Source organism: Erythranthe guttata, chromosome 13, assembly GCF_056151865.1.
Source record: "Erythranthe guttata isolate IM_541 chromosome 13, IM_541, whole genome shotgun sequence".
In the NCBI taxonomy this organism is placed as follows: Eukaryota; Viridiplantae; Streptophyta; class Magnoliopsida; order Lamiales; family Phrymaceae; genus Erythranthe; species Erythranthe guttata.
Genome location: NC_142545.1, coordinates 17,762,131 through 17,781,707, shown reverse-complemented (window position 1 = coordinate 17,781,707; position 19,577 = coordinate 17,762,131). Strand labels below are relative to the sequence as shown.

Sequence of the window (19,577 nt, the reverse complement as noted above, 5' to 3'; positions counted from 1 at the left end):
AGGAGATTACACGTGTCGCAGTAGAAATGAATTAAATTATAAAAAAAAAATTAGGTTTTCTTTTTCGACATGTAAAAAAAAAAAAGGTTTAGAATTTTTTATAAGCAGCATATAATATTAATTAATATATGGTGGATTGGGGGAGATCAACAGACAGAGGGTAGTTTGATCGTCGTTTGTCTTCTAATGTTATTATTATCTGTTTGGGAATACAAGAAAACAAATTTCAAGGTGATGATATTAACTACATGATTAATTGTAATCACCATTTTAAAGCGCGTGTTTCATTTATGCATGCATTCTTATATATATAAACTAACGACCGATCATCTCTTTCTCACTAGTAATCATATTATTTCACACGCGCGGAGGAAAAATGGGAATCTTACAGAGTGTTCTTCAAAATCTGGGCAATGGTGGAACAGACGCAGAGGAAAATAACTCGGCGCGTGATCGTAATAATGCCCGCTATGCAGGTAACTGCGAATATTACCGTTACTCAGATTATGATGAATTCAGTTACACAAAAACTCGTCCGGTTGTGAGTGAAAATGGCGGGAAAAGTAGTTCATCTTCTTCTTTGAGACCGGCTGTGAAAGAGCCGCCGAAGTTAACCGTGAGATGGATTAAGCATTACAGTAGCAGCCACCGGATACTTCTCGTCGGAGACGGAGATTTTTCGTTCTCAGCCTGTTTGGCGGTGGCTTTTGGCTCTGCTTCCAACATGATCGCCACTTCCCTTGATTCTCAAAGTACATTTTTATTAATTTGCATATTTGTTGTTTAATTAATTAATTAATCTATATGTTATATATATATTGTTCTACGTACTACGTACATGCATGCATGCAGATTTTCTGATGAGGAATTATAGAAGTGCATCATCAAACCTAATGGAACTGAAGATTAGGGAGTGCAAGGTGATGCATGAGATCGACGCAACCGAAATAGCGAACCATCCGATAATTGGAAGAATGAAATTCGACCGCATCGTGTTCAACTTCCCCTTCGCTGGATTTTTCAAGGAATTGTCACGTGATGCCCAGCTGCTGTCAGTATATATATTAATCATCTCTAACTATTTTGAATTTTGTTTAAGTATATATATATATATATATATATATTGATATATACACGCACGTTCGCAGGCGTCACAGGAAACTAGTGAGCGAGTTTATGAAGAGTGCAAGAGAGATAATAAGCGAAGGTGGTGAGATTCATATATCACATAAAACCAATGGTTTCCACAAGGAATGGAAACTCGAATCGCTTGCTTTGTCGCACGGGCTTAGGCTGATCGACGCTGTCGATTTTAACGGTTTTGATTATCCAGGGTACAACACCAAGTGTGGATTCGGTGGCGACAATAACTTCAATTGCTACCCTAGCAAGACATACAAATTTCGACTCGGATATAATTGGAACTAAAAGAATTTCAGATGAATGATCGATGAAAATATATGCATGTATTGCATGGATGGATCGATCTTGTATTATTATTATTATTATTATTATTATTATTATTATTATTATTATTATTATTATTATTATTATTATTATTATTATTATTATTATTATTATTATTATTATTATTATTATTATTATTATTATTATTATTATTATTATTATTATTATTAAGTTATTTAGTTCATGTTTTTTTTAACTCATCATGTTTTCGGCACTTGAATTTTAATCGAGTGTTAAGTTGGTATTGTGTATATATGTAATATGTTTAATGCGTACGAATCGTTTTGGTTATTGAACATACTTTTGTGTAAACCAATGTCATCTATTAATTAGTCATCGATTTTTCCAGTATTATTAATTAAAATGATGAAATGTGGACTGTTGTATGAATGTATAGTTATATTCTCAATCGTCAATCGTCAATCGTCATTGATGTGATCTTTAATTAGTCTTAATCTTTTTATTAATTGATAATAATTACCAAATATAAATATAGTAGTCACTTGTTGTGGGGTTAGATTTAATAACTACAAATTGGTCATGAATATTAATATAACTAAAGTAATTTGTACGGAGTTATAATTGTCTGGTCTACTTTAACTATTACTAGTCCTGATTAGTGGGGACTGTGACAACTAAGTACTAACACAAAAGCAAAGAAAATTATATTTTGAGTGACCATATACTCATCAAGTCTTGCTGATCACTGTTGGACTAAATACCTCACGCAAGTACACGTATCGTAAATAAATAGTAAAAGTGGACTCGTGAGAATTGGATGTCAATCACACATGGAATACTCAAATTATCTAATTCTAAGTACCAAATTCTAACAATTATGATTTTTAACCAGCCTACGCAAAGTTGTCAAATTTAATCAACAAAATAATTAAACTAATTATGAAAGCAAATAAACACGAGAAAATATCAATAAAAACGGACCTAAGATTTTATCTTCCCATTATGCAAGAATTGCACCCCCAAAACCCCTCAATTATGAAATATATGATTCATGATTATTAATCTGAGACACTAATTTACTCATAACCTGCTGTTGCGTGTATTATGAGTCTATTATTCATAAACGGTTCACTATATGTCTATGCAAACAAATTATGAATAAAGCATTAACTAACAAGTCTCGTAAATGGCTACCTAAGGTGATATCTGTATGTATACGACACCACATGCAATTGACACACTCATCCGGTGAAAACTACTCGAAGGTTCTTCTACTTACCGTCTAATTATCAAAATAGCTATGTCGAGTCAATCACAATAATCACAGATAAAGCACATAAATTGATCAAGTTCATGCACTAACAATCATAACAAGTAGAAGAAATAATCATAAAACCATAATTGCATAATCTCAAGAATACGGGTTCACCATCCCCACATAGGGTTCCAACAAAATCCTAGATTAAAAACTTAGCTACTCATGTTCTATACGAAAAACATAATAAAAATATAAAAAGACATAGATTAAGAAAAGATAGATAAAAGAAGAATTGTGATGAAGATTTGTCAATTCTCCGTCTTCGATTCTTCGTTCTCTCGCTCCAAGCATCTGTCAAAAGTGTAATTCCCACACGGCCGCACGGGAATCGTCGAAACCTTCTGCCCAACTTCTGCAATTGGCGCGGCCGCGCCAAAAATAGGCTAAATTTGGCACGGCCGCGCGGACCACTTTTCAGCCAATTTTCAGCATATTTTGTTTTCTTCCGTTTTTGCCCGTTTTTGACCTTTTTTGACTCGTTTCGTCCTTGGAACTTCCAAATCGTCAAGTTGTACCTAAAATACAATAAACCACTTATTAAGCATCATTAAATCAATAAAAGTATACAAAAATCCGCGTAAGAAAGTATACATTGAGTGTAAAATACACACTCAACACACCCCCAAACTTAAACTTTTGCTTGTCCTCAACCAAAAACTAGCAACTATCAAAGAAACATTTTCACCAACTATTTGTAACACTCTCTCTCTCTCTCTCTCTCTCTCTCTCTCTCTCTCTCTCTTCAGTTTCATCAATTGTTCTCTGCAGCCTGAGCTCCGGCAGTGAAGTGCCGGTCGATGATCCTCCGCTAGTGGTTGACTGTCGACAATCATCGGTAATTGCCGCAATATATTCTTGATATATAATATAAGGTAAAAAAAAATATATTCATAAGCCACCGAATATTATCTTGATCTATATTTTTGCTGATTGCTTCGAAACATATATTATACACCATTGATTTATACATAATAACGCACATACGGCACACCAGCGTGTATTTATGTTTAGTGGACACTTATTTATGTTATCTACGGTTTAAATCTACACGATATATTTTACCAGGTGTAGGATCTCATAAGCCATACGCAAACACCTCCCGTTATTTTATTATTATATCAAATTATCCAAAAAAAAAATCATCATTTAGGTTTTGTATGCTAAAAAAAATGAACAAAATTATTTCTTTGCCAATATTAATTAATCAATTGTTGTACAAAATCGTTGTTAAAAAACATTGTAAAAAATGTGAAAAATAAAACTTCATTGTAAAAGGTTGAAGCAAGTGTACCAATGCAAAAAACTTTCCCAATAAGCCAATGCGAACACAGTTCCCAAAGTGACCCTCCATATTCCCGGGGAGAAGCCACTCAACCACGTAATCCACCAAGGGTAAATCGGTCATTTGCACTAAAGTCCATGAATAAAGGAAGAAGAAACAAACGGATCTTTTTAATATTTTTTTCAAATGATTTCGCTGTAGAAAAAGAGAAGACTGATAAATCAAAAAAAGCAGCAACTTTTTCAAAGGAGAAGAAACCCCCCATAGCCATGAGCCATCATCATCAACAACATCATCATCAAAATCATCATCATCATCAGCATCAATCGATGTTGATGGAAGGAATGAGAGAAGAGAAATGGATAAAGCACTATTCATCTCGCCACAGTATACTTTTAGTTGGCGAAGGAGATTTCTCCTTTTCATGGTGTTTGTCTTTGGCTTTTGGTTCCGCCGCCAACATTTTTGCCACTTCTCTCGACTCTTATGGTATATTCCTTCATATTCTACTCTCAATTTCATTTTTCCGGTCTGTAATTTAATATGAGTTTTTTGCCTATTTATTTTTGGGGGTGGGGGTTGGTGTACTGTTTTGGGGATAACAGTTTGAGAATGATGAATGTGTGATTTTGAATTTTGATTTTTGATTGTAAAAAAATGTCTTATGGTTTTAGTTAAAGGGAAAACAAAAACCCTTGTTTTTATTGCTGTTTTGAGTTTACTGCTTCATCAATTGTTTCCTTTCTTATAGTTTAACCAAATACAATTGTCGTAATTTCGTGATTAAATTTTCCTCGATGATGTCGTATTTGTTCCGTCCTCTATTTTTCGTGTTCGACGTGTAATTAAGTGTAGCGATGAATTATTTTGCTTTCAGATGAATTGGTGGTGAAATACAAGAATGTGAAAGTGAATTTGGGGGTTTTGGAATACCTAGGGGCATCCCTTTTACATGGAGTGGATGCAACCACGATGAACACTCACCCTGCTCTTCAATGGAGGAAATTTCACCGCGTTATTTACAATTTCCCCCATGCCGGCTTTTTCGGTGGTGAAAGTAATCCCGATCTTATTACGTAAGCCTCTGTTCTGTTATTATACATACAATTGAAGAAAAAAGTGTACATCGATCTGTTATTGTGTCGTAAAAGTACAGGATGCATAGGAATCTAGTACGAGGGTTCTTGTGGAACGCAAAAACAATGCTGTGGCCGGACGGTGAAATTCACATCAACCACAAGATCACAGCTCCATTCGACACCTGGCGAATCGAGGAGCTAGCATTAGAGTGTTCGTTAGTTCTCGTTGGGTTAGACAATTTCAAGATCAAAGACTATCCAGGCTACGAAAACAAACGAGGCTCGGGTTCCAGATCCGACGAGCCATTTCCGCTCGGGGAGTGCAGAACTTTTATATTCAAACCGATGGTCGTCCAAGTGGGCCCCGCCTCCACGTCGTACGGAATGATGATGACGGCACCGCAGCCGCCACACGTGGACAATAATGCGGACGAGTGCATGAGAATATTCGGTGATTATCTTAATCACGTGGAGGCAACTTTTGGGAGCGATGATTGTGATGTACGTCACTCTGTTTGCGAGGCGTTGAGAGTTGGTTATGAAAGGTACATGGGAGGGGGGTTTGGGAGAGAACCGAGCGGTTATATTGGGGTTTTGTACGAACTTCACCATTTGAGTATTTTGAGATCTCAGAGACTGAGGAACATGAGATTGGTTCTTGGTCAGAAACAATGGTGATTGTTTATGTATGTTTGATCCTTCGTATTTTGAGGAACCCTTGTAATTTTGTAAATGAATGATGGTAGCAAGGGTGTCTTGTAAATGTTGCTCTTATGAGTTGGGGGTGTATCAATACTAGGAGTGTGAACAAGCCGAGATCGGCTGTTTTGGCATGCTCGAGCTCGAGGTCGAGTCTATTTTGTCGAGCTTATCGAGAATTTCTTTTTGGCCCGATTTTGACAAGCTCGAGCTCGGGCCCCAAGCTCATTTTGGTTTTTTCCTTTTAATTAATTCTTTATTATTATAAAATATTTATATTACAATTAAAAAATAAATAATGAACAATGGTTATATATTTTTTAATTTTCATATGTATTTTTAATATTATTATTATAACATATTATAGTATAATATATAATTTAAATATAAAATAATATATAAAAAGAATAAATAAAAGGAAGGTACGCGAGGCGGCTCGTGAGTTCACGAACAACTAAAAAAAACTCGAGCTTGAAAAACTTGAATTCGGGCGTTTTTCAAGTTAGCTCACGAGTGGACTCAGTTAGTTTAGCGGCCCTAATCAGTACACTATCCAGATTCCAGCGTTTTGTTCAATTGTCCAAGAGTTATAACCTTTTTCAGTTCAATATATAATTTACCCTATTTTTTTAATTTTTTTAATGTTTAAATTATTTTAAGCTATGATCTCTAAGCAACTTTGTAACGATGTTTTTCTGGTCTCGAAGCATTTTTGTAATTGTAATTAATTGAGAACCATATTGAATTTTTATTATTTTCATTTTAATTACAATTTACACACACTGTTGGTGTGAACCTGTAAATATTTGAAGGCAGCATCAATCACCACCGTCGTAGTTCAACGGGTTCTACGATAATCAACATCGGCGGCTTCTCCCACTGACCTACACCGGAGAAGGATTTCGGAGATGGAAAATTCAACATTAGGCGGTTTCCCTGATGTCGATAGATGTCGGGAATCTGCGCGTTTTATCGTCAACTTATGTCCCGATCGGCGTCTACTTGTCCAAAATCACAATCAATGGTCAACTTGTATGGTGGAGTTTAAAACCCCAATATTAAAGCAGGTAAAATTGACAAGACGACGATGGTTTTTTGTTTTATTTCTCAAAGTTGTTTTTTGTCCGCTTTCACATGACGACGACGAAAACTTTTTAGGGTTTCGGTTTTCCTGTTAGCTTCGTTTTGACTATCAATTATCAATTGTTAATTATCAATTCCGCATTGATGAATTCATTAATTTCTGTACCATGAATTTCAAATTGTTATCTCTCGTTTTCAATTAGGTTTTTGAGCTGTTGTTTAATCTTTGAAATTTCACAAGTCATTTTAAATTACTTTGTATCCTCAAATCCTTCAATGCATGTAGCTATGTAACAGTAGCCATTTGGTATTATATTTTTCCAACTGTGAATTGAAAAATAGCTGATGTATAGTTTCCAGTAATTTCCTTCGAAACCAACCGAGTTCTGTAATCTGCCCTGTCGTTTTCGACTAATAAGTTAATAAATTTGACGATTCAACTTGCTCCGATTAGATCGTCAGCATATGATTGAAAGTGTCATGTTACTCCCATTTTATATGTAGAATATTTTCCTCCAGATTTCTGCACTTTCTATTTTGTAAATTTGCTCTAATTGTCAGCACCTCGCATACTAACAAAAACGAAAATGGCAGAAGTTGCTGTTTCTGGAGCACTGCTTTTGATCGAGATCATTAAACCAATACTCAGCAATCTCAGTCTCCAAGAAGATGTGGAGGATGGGATAACAAGCATGAAGAGGTGGCTCGATTCAATGAAGGGGTACATGGAAGACCAGAGTTCCGGCCTTGAAAGGGGCAAGTGGCTCGAAAGTAAGGTGGAACAAGTGCGGGACATTGCTTATGATATCGAAGATGTTCTTGACGAGTTTGTCCTTCACTCACCGCCATATACGTTCCACAATCGCCAATTCATTCGCCAGATTCACACCGTAGCCCACACTGTCTATCACGGATTCCCTATTCGTGGGATCTCCGAAAAGATAGCAAGAATCAAGACGAGTATAGATGATATGGGATCACAGCATGCGTTTTTGTCTACCGGATTGTCCAGTCTAGGACCATCTTCAAGTTCTACAAACAGGGTCCGCCCCCACCCCCCGGTGAGTCCTCTTCTCCTTGATGATGAAATCGTTGGCTATGTAAAGGAGAAGAAGAAATTCACCGATCAGTTGGTAGATGGAGAAAAGAGGCTAGTCGCGCTAGCTGTTGCTGGTCCTGCTGGCTCGGGGAAGACGGCGTTTGTGAAAAATATTTTCTGCAAACGAGGAATTATGGGTCGATTCGACTGTCACGCTTGGGTTCATGTCTCTCAGCACTTTGAACCTGAGGAACTCTTTGTCAATATGCTAAAGCAGTTCTGTTATTCGAGAAAGGAACCATATCCAATTGATGACGGTACAAATACACAAACAAAGCTACATGAGTACCTCACTGGAAAGAGATTTATCGTTGTTCTTGACGATATTTGGAGCCAAAACGATTGGGATGTCATTAAGGGCGGATTCCCCAATGCCATCCGTGGCAGCAGAATAATTGTCACGACCAGGTCGTCAAATGTTGCCTCTGTATGTGCATCATCAATCCGTCATGTACATATCTTAAACTGTTTAGAATGGCTACAAGCATTGACCCTCTTCTACAGAAAGGCATTCCCAGACAACGACGGGCAGTGCCCTCCTGAGTTGAAGGGCTGTTCGGAAAGAATCGTCAAGAGATGCGAAGGACTTCCCCTTGCTATTGTGGCAGTGGGCGGTGCTCTCGCGCTTAAACGAAAACTTCCCAGTGTGTGGGAGAAGTTTCATGACAGTCTTGGAAGTGAAATCGCGAGCGATCCCAATTTGTCTGCCATCAGCAATGCTCTGTTGCTTGGCTATATGGACCTCTCCACTAATCTGAAGAGTTGTTTCTTGTACTTTAGTATTTTCCCCGAGGATTACTCTGTTGAACGTGGAAGACTTATTCGTCTCTGGGTTGCTGAGCAGTTCGCGGTGGGAATAGATTGCCAAACAGCTGAAGAAGTTGCAGAGGGTTATCTCGATGAACTGATTCAGAGGAACTTGGTTCATGTTTCCAACTATGATTTCGATGGGAAGCCTAGAAATTGTAGAGTTCTGAACCCTGTCCTCAACTTTGTCACCCACAAGTGCAAGTATGAAAATTTCGCATCGATTTTCCCTACAGAAAATACGAGTCGGAACCAGAGGATTCGGCGTCTATCTGTTCGCAATGACTGCACACATTTGCCTCGGAACATTGACTTAAGTGGCGTCCGTTCGATGTTTTTATTGAGGTGTGTTATTCAATTAGCATCTCCATTGATATTTGGAACACTTTTTTTTTTGTCATCTAACATATATCTCCATTTCATTTTCCTTTTTTTTTTTTTTTTTTTTTCAGTTTGATTGCGACATCCACATCTAATATCGAGAAAGTTTTACGCGAGCTCAAGTTGACGAGAGTCTTAGACTTCCAAGGTGCACCTATCACAAAGTTTCCCAAGGACATTACCACCCATCTCACCCTTCTGAGGCATCTTAATTTCAGAGGTACTAAAATTAAGTCAATCCCAAGTTCCATAGAAAAGCTTTCTTACCTCGAAACATTGGACCTAAAACAAACCGATGTCAAAGAGCTGCCAAAAGAAATATGCCATTTGCACAATCTCCGTCACCTCTTGGCCTACAAACACAACGTGGAGAGCTATGTAGTTTTCGACTCAGTGCAAGGTGTTAAGATACATAAAGGGATCCGAAAGTTAACAGAATTACAGGCTCTGTCTCTTGTAAAAGTAGGCAAAAAGGTTAAAATCCTAGAAGAGCTGAAATTACTGACGAAACTTAGGAAACTAGGACTTACGGGGATCAGAAGAGGATATGGGAATGAGTTGTCTGCTTCTATTGAACATATGCCCCTTCTTACAACTCTTGATTTATGCTCAGACACTGAAGAAGAGTTTCTTGAGTTGGGAGAGATGAGATATCCGCCTTTGAAACTTCAGCGCCTGTACTTGAAAGGGCGCCTAAATCAACTCCCGACTTGGATTCCATCGCTCGATAATCTTCTGAGGATTGGTCTCAAGTGGTCTAAAATGCAATACAGCCCACTTCAATCTCTTCAACGGCTTCCAAACCTGATGGAGCTTGAGCTGGTGGACTGTTATATCGGTGGAGAGTTGATATTCGAAGCTTCGTCTTTCAAGAAGCTGAAGATTTTACTGATTGAAGATTTCGCGGAACTTCACACGATTGTGATACGAAATGGAGCTATGCCTGACTTGAAACAGATATCTCTTCATAAGTGCCCAAGGGTGACGATTTCTCCACTAGGAATGAATAATCTTGCCACGGTTGAGGAGCTGATTCTGCGAGACATGGCGCAGGAGTTCATAGCTCGACTTAGAATGAACGGCGAAGATCGTGCGATGGTTTCACGCATTCCCTTGATTCATTCTTTCACCTCCGGACATCAGCACCCTTGGTTGTTTGAGAATCTTTCCGATTCTTCCTCGCACTGAATCGAAGCTGCTTTACCCGTTTCAAGAACACGGTTTGGTGAGCGTGAGCAATTTCAGTTTCGTCCTGTATTTGTGTTTCGATTTTCGATGATAAAAAAATATCTGCGTGAAGTTCAAAAATAATATGTAATATGTGACACTACTATGTGAAGTTCAAAAATAATAATATCTTTTACCTTCTTTCTGTTGTATATATAGATTATTATAACTTTTTTTTGTGTGACGTATATTGTAAATGTATTTTTTCTTTGTTTTATCTTCAAATAATTATTTATAAAAGTTATAATTCTCCAAACGACACCGTACCGACATTTTTTTGGTCTTAAAGCACGTTTTTAAGTTATTAAAAATTAAATTGAACATTTATATTCTTATTATTTTTATCTAATTTCATAAACTGAAATTTTAGGTATTTTGCACAAATAAGCTGCAATTTCTTAATTACCTGATTAAACTCGAATTTTCATATATTATTTCAGTAATTAATTTTGCCGAATTATATACTCTGTATTCACCAGTTTTTACGATAATCAACACCGGCGGTTATAATCTCCCGGAGCTGCACCGGAAAAAAAGAAGGATTTCTGGAGATGGAAAATTCAACTTTAGGCGATTTCCGAGACGTTGATAGCTGTCGGAAATCTGCAAATTTCATCGTCAAACCCTGGCGGGATCGATATCTACCTGTCAAAAATCATTATCAATTAATGGGCAACTTGCTGGAAGATTCTTTTATCACCAGGTACAATTGACTATTTGACGACTCGTTTTTTTTAGGATTCAGTTTTCCTGTAAGCTTAATTTTGATTCATTCTCTGTTAAACGATATAATAGCAAATTCATTGAACTCGGTGTGGGTGAATTCAACGTATCTGTAGCTGTGTATCTGTAGACAGTAGCCGTTTGGGGTTATATTTATCCCAAGTTGAATTAAATAATAGCTGTTGGTATAGTTGCCAGCAATTTCATTGCGAAGCGACTGGTTCTGTAATCTGTATATCATGTTTGCGCATGTTTCCACAAATAAGTTAATAATTTGATAATCCAAGTGGGGGGCAACTCAACTTGCTTTGTGTCTCATCGGAGACTTTTTTACCAAATACGGATCGAATCAGCGTATGATTGTTTGAAGTTTCGTATGTATTGCTTCCATTTTTGCAGTGATCATTTTTCCCCAAATTTTCTGTCCTTCGTATTCTCTCTATACTTGCACTAACAAAAGAAAACGAAAAAATGGCAGAACTTGCTGTTACTGGAGCACTAGTTTTGCTCGATATAGTTATACCATTACTCAGCAAATTCAATTCCAAAGAAGATGTGAAGGATGGAATAACAGGCTTAAAAGGTTGGCTCGCTCCAATGAAGGTTTTCATAGAAGAACATTCTGGCAATGACGATGACAGGAGGCTTTTATTAGATCAGGTGGTGGACCAAGTGCGTGATATTGCTTATGATATCGAAGATGTTCTTGAGGAGTTTATCATTCACTCGCAATCGTATAAATTCCACAACCACAGAATCAGTCGCAAGCTTCACAGCTTCAGCCACAATCTCTACCATGTATTTCCACTCCGTGGGATCTCCGAGAAGATAGCAAGAATCAAGATGAGTATAGATGACATGGGATCACAGCATGCATTTTTGTCTACCGCATTGTCCCGTCCGAGACCATCTTCAAGTTCTACAAACAGGGTCCGCCCCCACCCGGTGAGTCCTCCTCTCCTTGATGATGAAATTGTTGGCTATGAAAAGGAGAAAGAGATATTCACTCATCAGTTGTTAGACGGACAAAAGAGGCTAGTCACGCTAGCCGTTGTTGGTCCAGGTGGCTCTGGGAAGACGGCGTTTGTGAACAACGTTTTCAAGAAACAAGTAATTACGGGGCGATTTGATTGCCATGCTTGGGTTCATGTCTCTCCGCACTTGAAAGCTGAGGAACTCTTTATCGATTTGCTTAACCAATTCTGTGGTTCAAGGAAGTATCCATTTGATGACGGTACAAATACACAGACAAAGCTTCTTAAGTACCTCACTAGAAAGAGATTTATTGTTGTTCTTGACGATATTTGGAATCAAAATGATTGGGATGTCATTAAGGAAGGATTTCCCAATTCCTCACGTAGCAGCAGAATAATTGTCACAACCAGGTCGTCAGATGTTGCCTCTGTATGTGCATCATCGAGCACTCATGCACATATCTTAAATTGTTTAGGATGGCTACATGCACTGACCCTCTTCTACAGAAAGGCCTTCCAAGACATTGACGGGCAATGCCCTCCTGAGTTGAAGGGCTGTTCGGAAAGAATCGTGAAGAGATGTGAAGGACTTCCCCTTGCTATTGTGGCAGTGGGAAGTGCTCTCGCGCATAAACCAAGACTTCCCAATGAGTGGGAAAAGTTTCATAATAGCCTTGGATGTGAAATTACGGAAGATTCCAATTTGTCAGTCATAAGCAATGCTCTGTTGCCTGGCTATATGGACCTCTCCACCAATCTGAAGAGCTGTTTCTTGTACTTTAGTATTTTCCCCGAGGATTACTCTGTCGACCGTGGAAGACTTATTCGTCTCTGGGTGGCTGAGCAGTTCGCTGTGGGAACAGATTGCCTGACAGCCGAGGAGGTTGCAGAGGATTATTTTGATGAACTGATTCAGAGGAATTTGGTTCATGTTTCCAACTATGATTTTGATGGGAAGCCTAGAAATTGTCGAGTTCTGAACCTTGTCCTCACCTTTATCACAAACAAGTGCAAGTATGAGAATTTTGCATCTATTTTCCCTCGAGAAAGTACGAGTCAGAACCAGAAGATTCGCCGTCTATCTGTCCACAGTGATTGCACCGGTTTGTCTGGAAAGAGTTTCCTTAGTGGCGTTCGCTCAATGTTTTTATTGAGGTGTGTGGGTTAATATTATAGCATCTCCCTTGATATTTTTTTCTTCTTTTTTTTTGGTTATCTTCAGTTTCTAACATGTATGCTCCATGTCTTTTTTATCCCAGGTTGCTTAAGATATCTCCCACTGATTTCAAGAAAATTTTATGCGAGCTCAAGTTGGCAAGAGTCTTAGACTTCCAAGGTGCACCTATCACGAAGTTTCCCAAGGACGTCACCCGTCTCACCCTTTTAAGGCATCTTAATTTCAGAGGTACTAAGATAAATATGATCCCAACTTCCATAAAGAAGCTTTCTTACCTTGAAACCTTGGACCTAAAACAAACTGATGTGAAAGAGCTACCTAAAGAGATATTGCATTTGCACAATCTTCGTCACCTCTTTGCCTACAAATACAATGTGGCAAATTATGTAGTTTTTGACTCAGTTCATGGTGTTACGATATCCGAGGGGATCGGCAACCTGACGAACTTACAAAAGTTGTCTATGATAAAGGTGGGAGAAAAGGTTAGAATACTACAAGAACTGAAAAATTTGTCAAAACTTAGGAAGCTAGGACTTACGGGGCTCGAAAAGGGACATGGGAAAGAGTTGTCTGCATCTGTTGAACAGATGCCGCATCTTAGAACTCTGAATTTATGCTCACACACAAAGGAAGATTTTCTTGAATTGGGAGAGTTGAGAAATCGTCCTTTGAAACTCGAGCGTCTATACTTGAAAGGGCGCCTAGAACAACTTCCCACCTGGATTTCATCTCTGAATAATCTTCTCAAGATTGGTCTCAAGTGGTCTAAGATGAGTAACAGCCCACTTCAAGCTCTTCAGCGACTTCCAAACCTGATGGAGCTTCAGCTGGTTGACTGTTTTATCGGGGGAGAGTTGGTATTTGAAGCTTCGTCTTTCAAGAACCTCAAGATTTTACTGATTGAAGATTTTGCGGAACTTCACACGGTTGTGATACAAAATGGAGCTATGCCTGATGTGAAACAGATATCTCTTCGCAGGTGCCCACGAGTGATGATTTTTCCATTGGGAATGAACAATCTTGCCAAAGTTGAGGAGCTGACTCTGTATGACATGGCACCAGAGTTCATAGCTCGACTCAGAAAGAAAGGTGAAGATCGTGCGATGGTTACCCACATTCCCGTGATTCATTCTTTCACTCTCAAACCTCAGTCCTGGTCGTTTGAGAATCTCTCTGATTCTTTCTCGCATTGAGTAAAAGCTGCTTTACCCGTTTCAAGAACACGTTTTTGGTGAGCATAATCGATTTCAGTACTTTTTACCTCTATTTGTGTGTCGATAATAAGAATATGAACATAAAGTTCAAAATCTGTGTAATATGTGCAGCTTGTCTATGGTTATAGTTGTACAGTGATAAATAATTAAATTTGTGTGTTTCCTGTACTGTGAGAAAATAAATATTTTATAAGATTGAGCTGTTTCTTCGGCCATTTGTTTGTCTTAGCATATACACTTGTAATGTATGTTATACATCTTAGATGGCCGATATCAACTAGGTATTAATTAGCTCAAAAGATGCAGTTACCGAATTTTGGCCTTTTGATTGAACAAATGAACCCATTTTTACTGTTTCTGTTGTTTTGTTGAGCAGTTGGACTGTGGTCTATTCTATGCTACGCCGGGTGAAATACACCGAATAGATTTTTACTATTCATATACACACAAACGCACACATCCACATTGGTGTGTGTAGATCAACGGTACAAAATCACCCAGTATTGTAGTCTTCACCGGGTGTAGCATAGAAATAACCTGGAACAGTTATCTAGCTATGGTACGTGGAATTAATACAATAGAATGTAATTAATGACATTTTATGTTGAATGATGCTTTGGTGGATTCAAGTATATTTTCTGCTTTAGCCTTCTCAAATGACAGTTTAATTTCAATATTTTGTGCTGACAATCGAAGTTTAGTGACTAAGTAACAACAGTAGTACCCTTGCACTCCATATTTAGAGTAATAATTTCATTAAATATATATGAGCTCAAAAATTCAATATAGGTAATAATAAATAAAATAAATTAAAAATCATCAGGAGCAGGAGCAGGTACAGGGAGCCCCATTTTTTCGAGTAATTTAACAATCAAATACGAGAGCTCAAAAAACTCAATCGGTAATAAATGAAATAAATAAATTAAAAATATCCGGGAGCTGGTGCAGGTGCAGGTGCAGGTGCCCCCATGGAGTAATCCACCACCGAAGAGGCGGCGCTGCTCAAAAGCTCGAACATGGCACGGTGCGGGCTGGACTTCTGTTTATCGCATAGTGCCGGCAAATACACTCCTACACAATTATTTACATATATATATAAACCACATATATTTAATTTTATAAATAAGATCAAAAAGTGAAATAGAGAATGAAATTACCTTCACCGGCAGCGAGGTTGAAGTAAAGGTCAACAATGTTGGGGCAGTTACGGTAGCAATCGGGGGAGCAGAGGCTTGAGGTGAACTCCTGAGTGAGGAATGCGTCGGACGATATCCCGACGAATGTACGGTCAACGCCGCAAGCATTGATGCACTGATCGGACTCTATGTAGCCGGACAACCTCTCGACCACCACCTCGGATGACTTACACGTGTAGTCAAGCTTCCCCTCTTCTTCGTTCTTGTAGTTCTCCAGCACGCACCTCTTCCCAGAGGATGCAATCGCGAACGCGCACAGATTCTCCGGCAGATTCTCGCATACCACCTCGCCGACCGCTGTACACACATTCACAATGATAATTATATACATAAGCATGAATATATATATATATATCATAAAATAAAATGCATATATATACCTAGGGTTCCTTGGAGGAAGAGAGAACATGCAAAGAAGAGAACCAATGTCAACTTGATTGAAGAAGCCATTTCTGAATTATTTAGTTTTTTTTTTTATTTGGTGTAAAAGTAGAAAAAAATGAAATTAAAGATGAAATGTGTGTTGTTGGAAAATTATGATGGAGGGAGTAGGGTTTATATATGGGTTTGGTTGCATGCTAGTTGATGCCGAAGAACAAGTGTAAAGACGTGTGTGCATGTATGCACGTTTTATTCAACTTTCCAATTATTTGAACCGACATTTTGATTCCGATTCTGATTCTTTTCTGGGGTAAATTACAAATAACTCCCTTAACTAAGGTCAAATTACCAACAATCTCTCATGTATTTATAATTATCAAAACTTCCTAAGGATTGTTTTTTTTAACAATTTCCCCCTTAAGATTAATTTTGAAAAAAGTACAATAAGATTGCTTTGAAAGTTTGAAAAATTCGACTACTCCTTTCAGATTTCGACATCAATGGTTGATGGTTTGGTTAGTGGGCACCAATGGTGAATTTTCTGCAAATTATGTATATTATATTTGAAGTGAATTGTTTTTTTTTTTAATTTCGTTGATACCTATTATAACTTTTTTTAGGACAATTATTTCCATCCCAATTTACAAAGTTTCGATATCCGAATTTTTGTTTTTTTTTTGTTGATTTATTTTATAACAAAATTTGAACCTATTACTCACTTGCGAAAATATTTGATATTTTTTAAAAGGTACTAATTTCACCCGTAATTTTAAAGGGGACGTGTCTTGAGGGGATTTCTGATAATTACGAATACACGAGGGGGTTTCTGTAAATTGACCTTAGTTTAGGGGTTTTTCATTATTTACATTTAGAAGAAAATGACATTTATACCCTTATCAATTATATTAATGGCGGTTGACATTTAAAAACTTCAATTAAAGAAGCTCTCTTTAGTACCCAGGCAAGGCAATGATGTAAAATTGACAAGACTACAATGGTTTACTGTTGTTTTATTTCTCAAAGTCGTTTTCTTTTTGTTTTATTAATCCTCTGTCAAATGATATATAATAACGAACTCTATTTTAAATTACTTTATCTAAAACCTAACTAAGATTGTTTCAATCCAAATGCAGTTTGCCTGAATGTGTGAACTGTAGCTATGCTACGCTTTAGAAGCAAGGAAAGTTGGCTTATTAGATATTTGAAGACATCAGTACTTAAGTAAATTATACGAACAGACCAAATATATATATATATATATGTGTATATATGATGATGATGATGATGATGATGATAAGATTTATTGTATTGGAGAAAGAGAAACCAGATGAAGAGGTGAGGAACTCTTTGGAATTAGCAGTAATAAGTAGGTTGCATGCATGCAAACATTTATTTGATATGATATGAAAATGATAATAAATAAATGAATAATATATCCTATAAGCTAGTTATAAGTTATAACTATCAATTAAAGCATTCATGATGTACAACTCTTCAAATCACAATTCTTTGGCTTCTCCCTCCCCTATATATAAAAACCTACTACAAATCAAACCATGTAATATAATGTAACACTAACATCATATCATATATATGCTTAAACAGTATATGTAGGCGTAACGAATTAATCCATAATATAATATAATATAATATAATATAATGGAAGAAAAATGGATTAAGCACTATAGCAGCCGTCATCAGATGCTGCTAGTCGGCGAAGGAGATTTCTCCTTCGCTGCCTCTTTGGCCACAGCTTTCGGCAATGCATCCAACATCGTTGCAACCTCTCTCGACTCTCAAGGTTTTACTACTATATACACTAATTTTACTAATTTTTTTTTTCCTTTTTTCATTTTTTCTAATTATTCAATATTTCGACAATATTAATTATATTATAATTGACATGATATATATATATATATATATACGTACAGTGATGTTGTTGCGAAAGTATCCGACAGCGGCAGCCAACGTGTGTTTACTTAATGACAAGGGATGCACGGTGATCCATGGTGTAGACGCAACCACCATGAGCCAACACCCTTCCTTGATGCATCTAAAATTCGATAGAATTGTTTTCAATTATCCCCATGCAGGTTTCACCAGGAATGAACAAGACTCTTACCAAATATCGTACGCGCACTCTCTCTCTCTCTCTCTCTAGATCTCTCTCTCTCTCTCTCTCTCTATCTGATATATCTCTCTCTGTGGATGTGAATTAGGCTACACAAGGAGGTGGTAAGGGGTTTCCTGAGAAACGGACGTGAAATGCTGACACGTAGAGGTGAGATTCACGTGACGCATAAAACGAGTTATCCGTTTACGGAGTGGGGGATTGAGGAATTAGGACGCGAAGTCGGTTTGGTGTTAACTGAGAAGGCTGCTTTCTCCATCAGTGATTACCCCGGATATGAAAACAAGAGAGGAGGTGAAGGAAGCAGCTGTCGTAGCAGCGACACTTTTCCTGCTCGACTAAGCACAACCTTCAAGTTTGCCAAATAATTATTTCTTATTTTTATTTTCTCATCAACCAATCAAAATATTATTCATTCATATAATATATGATGATCATCGTTTTATTTCTATCCAATTTCAATCAGTGTCATCCATATATTTTCAACTTATACCGTGCTGAAATTTATATGCGCATAATAATCATACTATATAATTTTAACATAGTACATAATTGTGGATTAGGGTATCTTACATTTAACAATTATGGACAATTTGTGCTAAATTATTAAGTAGCCTACCAAATCGCAAATCGCAGTTGATTGTCAGCACTATATCATTTATAGCACAGTGTAACCTCTAATTGCTATAAAAGTCCATATATTAAAATAATTAGCAAAAATTCCTCCGAAAGTTAGTCAAAGTCAATGTGCCCCTACGAGTTTGTCATGTGTTATACTTGCCAAATATACGACGGGGTTGGGTTAAAAAGCCCCCTCTTAATTGGTTAAAAATCTACTCAGATTGCTCATTTATCGACGGCGTGGCCTCGACTGCTTTTGTTGTTCGTAATAGCAATGGATCATTTGTTTTTGCGCACTCTTCAATTCATCATTGTTTGGACCCCCTTGTGGCTGAATCATTGGCTATTCACGAGGCTTGTCTTTTTGCTGAGAAGAAGAAGCTTCCCAAGGTGATCTTCGAGTCGGATTGCCTTAATGCTGTTCTTTTTATCAATGATCATTCTTCGGTTATCCATTGGTCGGCGAAAGTTATCATTGATGAAATCCGCAAGCTTTGGCACCTGTGGCCGAAATGGAAATTCAAATATCCCCCGAGCGCAAATTTTGCCGCTCACAATTTAGCTTCATGGTCTTTCTCGTCCAAATGGAGTGGTTTTATTCATAGTAATTGTATTCCTATTTCTTGCTTCTGTGACATTGGTTTTCCTCTTGTAGACTCTTCATTTCCTTCTTAGTTATATATTAATTTTCTCATAAAAAAAAAAAAAATACGACGGGGTTGGGTTTTTGATATGAGAAGACCTAAATACCCTT

General features: G+C 37.5%; 5 protein-coding genes across 8 annotated transcripts; 4 read left to right on the top strand and 1 right to left on the bottom strand.

The window, feature by feature from the left end:
- The first annotated feature begins 346 nt into the window (after positions 1-346).
- Positions 347-1,445, top strand: LOC105968288 (uncharacterized protein At4g26485). Its single transcript, XM_012992917.2, has 3 exons — positions 347-752; positions 853-1,051; positions 1,149-1,445. The coding sequence occupies exons 1-3, from the start codon at positions 377-379 to the stop codon at positions 1,426-1,428; spliced, it is 855 nt and encodes a 284-aa protein (XP_012848371.2). The 5' UTR covers positions 347-376; the 3' UTR covers positions 1,429-1,445.
- Positions 1,446-4,095: 2,650 nt separating this feature from the next.
- LOC105968497 (uncharacterized protein At4g26485) lies at positions 4,096-6,034 on the top strand. Its single transcript, XM_012993132.2, has 3 exons — positions 4,096-4,517; positions 4,906-5,104; positions 5,185-6,034. Exons 1-3 carry the CDS (start codon positions 4,166-4,168, stop codon positions 5,783-5,785), a joined length of 1,152 nt encoding a protein of 383 aa, XP_012848586.2. The 5' UTR covers positions 4,096-4,165; the 3' UTR covers positions 5,786-6,034.
- Positions 6,035-6,252: 218 nt separating this feature from the next.
- On the top strand, positions 6,253-10,659 carry LOC105968289 (disease resistance protein RPM1). 3 transcript variants are annotated; one of them, XM_088812034.1, is made up of 3 exons: positions 6,253-6,873; positions 7,484-9,140; positions 9,248-10,659. In XM_088812034.1, exons 2-3 carry the CDS (start codon positions 7,582-7,584, stop codon positions 10,362-10,364), a joined length of 2,676 nt encoding a protein of 891 aa, XP_088668160.1. In that variant the 5' UTR covers positions 6,253-6,873; positions 7,484-7,581; the 3' UTR covers positions 10,365-10,659. The 3 variants fall into 3 exon arrangements, with proteins under 3 accessions (XP_088668160.1, XP_088668161.1, XP_088668159.1); XM_088812035.1 differs by having other exon boundaries at positions 6,642-6,896; XM_088812033.1 differs by lacking the exon at positions 6,253-6,873 and having other exon boundaries at positions 7,028-9,140.
- LOC105968870 (disease resistance protein RPM1) lies at positions 10,582-14,706 on the top strand. 2 transcript variants are annotated; one of them, XM_012993556.2, is made up of 3 exons: positions 10,582-11,106; positions 11,605-13,255; positions 13,360-14,706. In XM_012993556.2, the coding sequence occupies exons 2-3, from the start codon at positions 11,724-11,726 to the stop codon at positions 14,468-14,470; spliced, it is 2,643 nt and encodes an 880-aa protein (XP_012849010.2). In that variant the 5' UTR covers positions 10,582-11,106; positions 11,605-11,723; the 3' UTR covers positions 14,471-14,706. The 2 variants fall into 2 exon arrangements, with proteins under 2 accessions (XP_012849010.2, XP_012849009.2); XM_012993555.2 differs by lacking the exon at positions 10,582-11,106 and having other exon boundaries at positions 11,476-13,255.
- Positions 14,707-15,229: 523 nt separating this feature from the next.
- Positions 15,230-16,216, bottom strand: LOC105968290 (uncharacterized). The gene is made up of 3 exons (XM_088812037.1): positions 16,068-16,216; positions 15,649-15,984; positions 15,230-15,562 (listed from the first exon to the last, which is right to left on the bottom strand). Exons 1-3 carry the CDS (start codon positions 16,135-16,137, stop codon positions 15,414-15,416), a joined length of 555 nt encoding a protein of 184 aa, XP_088668163.1. The 5' UTR covers positions 16,138-16,216; the 3' UTR covers positions 15,230-15,413.
- Positions 16,217-19,577: the final 3,361 nt, after the last annotated feature.